At 38.1% G+C, this 7714-nt stretch overlaps 1 protein-coding gene across 1 annotated transcript in view; it reads left to right on the top strand.

Annotated features, from left to right (window-relative positions):
• The first annotated feature begins 3823 nt into the window (after nucleotides 1-3823).
• The window catches only part of LOC135212339 (uncharacterized), an 8346-nt gene continuing 4455 nt past the window's right edge, over nucleotides 3824-7714 (top strand). The window contains exons 1-3 of the mRNA XM_064245744.1: nucleotides 3824-3872; nucleotides 4328-4442; nucleotides 4823-5593. Of these exons, the coding sequence (XP_064101814.1) occupies nucleotides 3868-3872; nucleotides 4328-4442; nucleotides 4823-5593 (891 nt within the window). The 5' untranslated portion in view covers nucleotides 3824-3867. The remainder of the gene's footprint in view (nucleotides 3873-4327; nucleotides 4443-4822; nucleotides 5594-7714) is intronic.

Genomic DNA, 7714 nt, shown 5'->3' with positions numbered 1-7714 from the left:
TGGTTAGATGACGTCAGTGAATGACAATTTTTAGACAAAAATGGAATATCTGGAGGTATGAAGTAATGGGACTGTTACGTTTCTTGCGTTAATAGGTTATCTGTTATTTGAATATTAGTGAGAGAGGACCTCCCTTGGTGTATTTTGATACAAGTCTAACTTTAGATGGTAAACTCTATTTGGATGTCATGTTACTTTTTGCATCCACGAGGTCTTTTTTAACGTCAATCATTTTCAATATCCCCTAAAACTCGGCGGAAAAGGTTCTTGATGTAGCTCCCCGGCGCTTTCAGCTTTGCTGACGAGAAGTAGCTATTGAATGAAGTTTGAGGTATTTGAACATAATCGTTATTCAGCGATGTTTTAGCACAGGCTGCGGATCCTGTTTGGGACAATTTTGATAGTCCTTGGCAATATGTAATGCTTGTCAATATTATAGTTTATATATATGTATATATAGATATATATATATAGATATATATATATTATATATATAATATATATTATATATATTATATATATACTATACTTATATATATATATATAGTATATATATATATAGTATTATATATATATATATATATTATATATAATAATATATATTATATATATTATATATATATATTATATATATAATATATAATATATCTATATATATATATTATATATATATATATATTATATATATATATATATAGTATATATATATATACATATGTATCTATATATATATATATATATATATATATATATATATATATATAGTATATATGATATATATGAGTATAGGATAATATGGGAGTATAGAAAAATGAATGGGAAAGGGGAGATGAGATGGCTTGTATACGAGCATATCCTTTATACCACCCCAGAAGTTTAAATGCTAATTTGCTATCTCAGTTAGGAAGATATAATATAAAAAATAATATTTAATATAGATTTATTAGTCCCTGGTGCTATCTACTAGCATTAATGTGTTCACAGTAATGTAGGATACGAATGCTTGTCAAAGAATTTGTTATTGCATATTTTTACAAGTCGAAATAATACTCGTTTATTTTAAAAACTATCGCTAGTTTTATCGTTATAAAAGACTTGAAAATTGGTCGATTTTAGGACCAAATATTATTTTAATTTAATATGATGAGTAGAAAATATGATTTATCTTTCTCTGAAGTTGCAAAGATATTGAGCGAATCTTTTCTTGATACTCAAATGGTTTATTGCTTATTACTACTTCCAATTAGTCTTCTTATTTGCTTTTTGGTACCTATAAACTGATAATTACACAGGGGGCGGCGGGGGGTGGGGAGGGAATGCCGGTCTATTGTTTACGTTTCTGAACTTAATTACAATGTAATAGGTTATCATCTGTCATTAGTAATATAGACAGGTAGTCATTAGCATACAGGTCTTATTAGTTTTACAACCCACTTATTGTCTGTGAGAAGTTAACTATTGTTTATATATTTAATCTCTTGTTATTCAATTTTCCCAATTTTCTTAATTTTGAGTGTTAGTCATTGCACTCTGATATACTGTGGCAATTTTCTTCTACTGGGAAAGGTAGTTAAACTATTAAATTAGGCGAGACGCGCTTTCTTGTTTAAGGAAATGGGTTCATCTTTCATCTTCATCCAAACATGGCAGTTGAAGAACCATGCCGACAGAAATAAGGAGGCATAATTTACCTATGTTGTATTTGGTTTATTTCTTAAATTCTTGGTAGTGACGCTCTCTCTCTCTCTCTCTCTCTCTCTCTCTCTATGTTTTGTCCGAACACCGGTGTCTCCATTTTGCTCTGATATTTTACTTAATATCATAACTTTCTGAGGCTTTTGATGTTAAATGTCATAATTTACCCTTCTACGGGACACAGTTGTATTTTGGTTGTCTTGAGTACACTCTTGAACAGTGTAATAGTCCTACCATTTTATTTGAGCTAATTCTTTCTCGATGCGAGCAGAGGATTTTTTATAAGATTTTTTGAGCTTACTCAATTTTACTTTCTTGAGTTTTCAGTGTGACGCAAAATGACATTTGTTGTTGAAGATTAAGCTGGCTTTATACCAGCACGGGCTCTTGCTCAAGAGCAGCCCGTAGAGTGACATTTTTGTTATTCCAGTGACTGAGCGCCGGCCTCAAATACCCTATTGCTCTCCATGCATATTCTCTCCCTTTCGCTATTTACTCCGTTCAGATTTTCACCACCATTCTTGAGGCCCACGATACGTGGGCAATGATGGTCCGAAGTTCGATTCTCGGCTCGGCCAACGCGGAACCAGAGGAATTTATTTCTGGTGATAGAAATTCATTTCTCGATATAATGTGGTACGGATCCCACAATAAGCTGTAGGTCCCGTTGCTAGGTAACCAATTGGTTCCTAGTCACGTAAAAATATCTAATCCTTCGGGCCAGCCCTAGGAGAGCTGTTAATCAGCTCAGTGGTCTGGTAAAACAAAGATATGCATGACGATCAATGTCGAGGTATGGTATCAAAGCACGCAAATACTCAGCTCACTCGTAGCTGCCCAACAAGCTTAGTTGGTTCAGCGTTTCTGTCTACACGAGCAGTTTCAGAGCACAGCTTCGGTACCATGCTTTGAAACCTTATTTGGCCAAGTATCGTGTATAGGGACCCTAAACGTACGAATGTATGGTGTCTGGTGAGTATTATTCAAGCGTGAACAGGTAGTTTTAGTAGTTTTCAGTAAGACCCGTACTCCTAAATGACCTCTTTTTCCCCAGGTCGAGCATGGACCACGTTTCGGTACTCTACTTGACAAGGCTTAAAAGCTACAAACCTCTCCCCAGGTTTGCTGAACTGGGAAATCATTTATCTTTGCTTTTTTTTAAGGGTATTACTTAGGCCCTCGCTCCAAGGTAAAATTGTCAGACCAACGACTCGTAAATTCTTCGCCCATGTGAAAATTAATCTAGAACTCATAGCTAAAAGTATCAAACGCATAAAGTGATCGAAGACTCGAAGACGTAGCAGGGGAGGGAGGGGCGGCCTTTGTTTTCTCTTTTCTTCCCTCATTTCTAGAGTAAAATGGTGTACGCGTACCCTCTTACTGAGCCGGGCACTGGCTCCATGCCCTCCATTATTTGTAGTTTAATTCACTCCATCCCTTCTCAGTTTTAAAAGTTGGTCGTTGAACGCATCAGTGATGATCCTCCTCGGTTCAAGAGGTGTGCCAACCATCACTTATATATATATATATATATATATATATATATATATATATATATATATATATATATATATGTGTGTGTGTGTGTGTGTGTGTGTGTGTGTGTGTGTGTGTGTGTGTGTGTGTGTGTGTATAATTCAACCGCGCATATTATGCAAGTCTCTCAGTTCTTTGGTGACTTCCAAAAAACTTATGACGCTAAGTACATTGCCTGATCATTTAGTGAATATCTTCAAGATCAGCCTAGTTAAAGAACATCATTAATACAGGTAGATCCCTCATGAACTAAAGAACAAAGAAAATCATCTCCACCTAACAAATTATACCTGTTAAGCAAGATTTTCTCCCAACCACTAACTACCAGAGTTGTTAGCGGACACATTTGCATTCTAACGAACGTAAATTGGTCTTTATGTGCTTTAGCCCGAAGATCGACTTTCGGCAGCGCTCGTGTCGGTTTTAAGAGGACAAATCCTTTCACGCAATCATTTTTTTTTCTCTCTCTCTCTCTCTCTTTTTTTGTCTCATTGCATAATTATTACAGTATCACCAGAAGCAAGCCCGACCATAGCAACAACAGATGGGGCTCAGGTATATATAACGCGGGCCTGACTGCAATCTCATGGCAGTTTTGTTTGGTTCTTCTCTCTGTCAACGTCCAAAGGGAAGAAGATGAAGTAAGTGGCGAGACAAGTGTGAGGAAACGTAAACATGGGAAGTTTGCTTGAATTTTTTTTTATAAGCGTCAGTTAATTCTTTCAAAGATATAAACTCCAAGAACTGCGAGGATTATGTTTTGAATGAAGTTTTATGTTAGGCAATGTTTGATATACAGCTTTTGTTCTAAACATCTTATCAAATGCTGACCTGATACCGTGCAAATGTATGTGTAACCAGATTCCTAAATGGTACGTACGCTTTCATGAAAAAAGTGAGGGCATCATCTTATAAATAATCTAGAAAATCATACACACACAGCTTAATCGTGTTGATATTGTATACATGCACACCCATACACAAACATGCACACAATATAAATATGTACGTACGTGCGCTTACCACTGCCAAATATTGAATAGGTTTAGGAGTCAAAATTAAAGATAAAACTCAGATTCTAACAAATCGTTGGTAGTTCCAGTCTGCGCTTTATCGTCGTGGCTCTGTTGGTTGCCCCGTCTTTTGGAGGCTTCCTGAGACAAATACAGCCTTCAAAGGGGTATCCGGTTCCACCTCATCCTAAAAGAGTGGTAGGTGCCACTTATCACTTACTTTTCTATATATATATATATATATATATATATATATATATATATAATATATCCCCCATATATATATCTGTGCATGAATATTCTCAATCGTTCGCTTTTAAATAAGGAACGTAGCTTACTTTGTTTCATCAGTTGACATGGTAAGTTAAACGCGACTCCCAAATATTTTTCAAGACTATTGCAGCTGTAATGCCAGTTCAGTGTTTTTATCAAACAGTTTCGTGTTTGTGCAAAGTAATTATTTTTTTCCTTTTTTTAAATATGATTTTATATGTATCGTTGTCAATTGCATTCGTCTTTTTTTGTGTTTTACTTAATTTTCTTTCGTTTGCCAACATTGATTAGTCTCACTTCTCTAGATCTGCCCGACAGCCTTCATCTACAGCACCATCACCGAGACCGAAGTCGAGACCGAGACCAACATGGGCTACCACACCCAAACGGTCGTCAAGACCGAAGTGACGACCGTCCCCCAAATCACAACGCAGACGGTCGTCGAGACAGCAACGGTCACGGACCTCACCACCGTTCCCACGACCGTCGTCGAAACGACCGAGGTCACGGAGACCGTTTCCGAGACCGTCACCGAGATTGCCTCGACGACCGTGGTCGAGTCGGTCTCCGTGACCGAAACGCAGACCGAGACTGCGACGGTCGTCGAGACCGTGCCGACGACCGTCGTCGAACCCACTACCATCTCCGAGACCGTCTCGGTCACTGAGACTGAAACTGCCACGGTCGTCGAGACCGTATCAACTACGGTCATCGAGCCCACCACCATTTCCGAGACAATTTCGGTCACTGAGACCGAAGTAGTCCCTACTACCGTCGTTGAGCCCACTACTATATCTGAGACCGTTTCGGTCACGGAGACCGAAGTGGTCTCGACTACCGTCATCGAACCCACCACCATTTCCGAGACCGTTTCGGTCACGGAGACCGAAGTAGTCTCTACTACCGTCATCGAACCCACCACCATTTCCGAGACCGTTTCGGTCACGGAGACCGAAGTAGTTCCGACTACTTTGACCGAAGTGGTTACAGAGACCGAAATTCAGACCGAAATTGTTCCTACGGTTGTTGAAGTCACCAGTTCTGTCACTGAGACCGTTATTTCCACGGAAACTGAGGTAAACAGTAGTTTAGCATTTGGTTGATAGACAGCTATAGTTAGATAGATCTTCCATTCTGAGGCCGATGGGATGGGCAACTTTTTTTGCCTTCATTTAGCTGAGACCATGTGACAAATACTAATTTATTTATTGTGTGTATTTGTGTGTGCGTTAGTGCTGGGGATATGAGGTATAGAGGGAATCCATTGCAAGCAATAACAAGCGTTTATAATGAAAACACAGCATACTTTAAATGGAAGTGACTGGTTTGGTGTAAAAAGGGATCTCAGACAAGAATATCTTTATTTCCCAATTTTTAAAAATTAATGTCATTACTGAGTGATGGGAGAAGCCAGGAAAACGACAGTGTAGGTGTGAATTAGTAAGGTGAGAAAATGGTTGATAGTGGGATGTACAATGGATAGAGTTAATTGGTGAAAATGAAGCTGAAGGAACTAGAGAAAATGCCTGAAAATTGTGAGATGAACAGAACTTGGGGTTTGAAAGTCTAAAGTTGTTGAATGAATTGGAACTTAGGGAACTTGGGGGTTTGAAGTCTAAAGTTTGTGGAGATGGAAACAGAACTTGTGGGGTTGAAATAAGTCTAAAGTTGTGAGATGAACAAAGAATTGTGGGTTTGAAAGTCTAAAGTTTTGTGAGATGAAACCAGAACTTGTGGGTTGAAAGTCCTAAAGTTGTGAGATGAACAGAACTTGGGGGTTGAAAAGTCTAAGGTTGTGAATGAAATGAACTTGGGGTTAAAGTCCTTAAAGGGGGTTTGGTTGAGATGAACAACTTGTGGGTTTGAAAGTCTAAAAGTTGGGAGATGAACAGAACTTGGTGGGTTGAAAGTCCTAAAGTTTGTGAGATGAACAGAACTTGTGGTTAAATCTTAAAGGTTGGGTTGAAAGATGAACAGAACTTGGGGGTTGAAAGGTTTCTAAAGTTGGTGAGATTAACAGTAACTTGGGTTTGAAAGTCTTAAAGTTTGGGTTGAAAGATGACGGAAAGTTGGGGTTGAAAGTCTAAAGTTGTGTGAGAATGAGCAGAACTTTGGGGGTTTGAAAGTCCTAAAGTTGTGAGATGAAACAGTACTTGGTGGTTGAAAGAAAGTCTAAATTGTTGAGATTTGAACTGGACTTAGGGTTTGAAAGTCTAAAATTGTAAGATGAACAGCACTTGGGGGGTTTGAAAGTCTAAAATTGTGAGCTGAACAGTACTTGGGGTTTGAAAGTCTAAGTTGTGAGCTGACAGAACTGGGGTTTGAAAAGTCTAAAGTTGTGAGATGACAGAACTTGGGGGTTGAAAGGTCTAAAGTTTTGTGAGATGAACAGGAACTTGGGGTTGAAAGTCTAAAGTTGTAAGATGAACAGTATTTAGGGTTTGAAAGTCTAAAGTTGTGAGATGAACAGAACTTGGGGGTTGAAAGTCTAAAAGTTGTGAGATGAACAGAACTTGGGGGTTTTGAAAGTCTAAAGTTGTGAGATGAACAGAATTTGGGGTTTGAAAGCCTAAAAATTTGTGTGATGAACAGTACTTGGGGTTTGAAAGTCTAAAGTTGTGAGATGAACCGAACTTGGGGGTTTGAAAGTCTAAAGTTGTGAGATGAACAGAATTTGGGGTTTGCAAGCCTAAAGTTGTGAGATGAACAGTACTTAGGGGGTGAAAGTCCTAAAGTTGTGAGATGAACAGAAACTTGGGGTTTGAAAGCCTAAAGGGTGAGATGAAACAGAACTTGGGGTGGGAAAGCCTAAAATTGTTAGATGAAAGAACTTGGGGTTTGAAAGCCTAAAGTTTGTGAGATGAACTTGAACTTGGGGTTTGAAAGTCTAAGTTGTGAGATGAACAGAATTTGGGGGTTTAAAAAAGTCTAAAGTTGTGAGATGAACAGTACTTGGAGGGTTTGAAAGCCTAAAGTTGTGAGATGAACAAGAACTTGGGGTTTTGAAAGTTTGAAAGTCTAAAGTTTGTGAGATGAACAGAATTTTGGGGGGTTAAAAGTCTAAAGTTTTGAGATGAACAGAACTTGGGGTTTGAAAGCCTAAAGTTTGTGAGATGAACAGAACTTGGGGTTTTTGGAAAGTCTAAGTTTTTGAGATGAAACAGAGTTGGGGGTTAAAAGTCCCAAAGTTGTGAGAT

This window comes from Macrobrachium nipponense, chromosome 40 (assembly GCF_015104395.2).
Source record: "Macrobrachium nipponense isolate FS-2020 chromosome 40, ASM1510439v2, whole genome shotgun sequence".
Classification (NCBI taxonomy): Eukaryota; Metazoa; Arthropoda; class Malacostraca; order Decapoda; family Palaemonidae; genus Macrobrachium; species Macrobrachium nipponense.
This window is presented reverse-complemented; position numbering and strand designations above follow the sequence as displayed.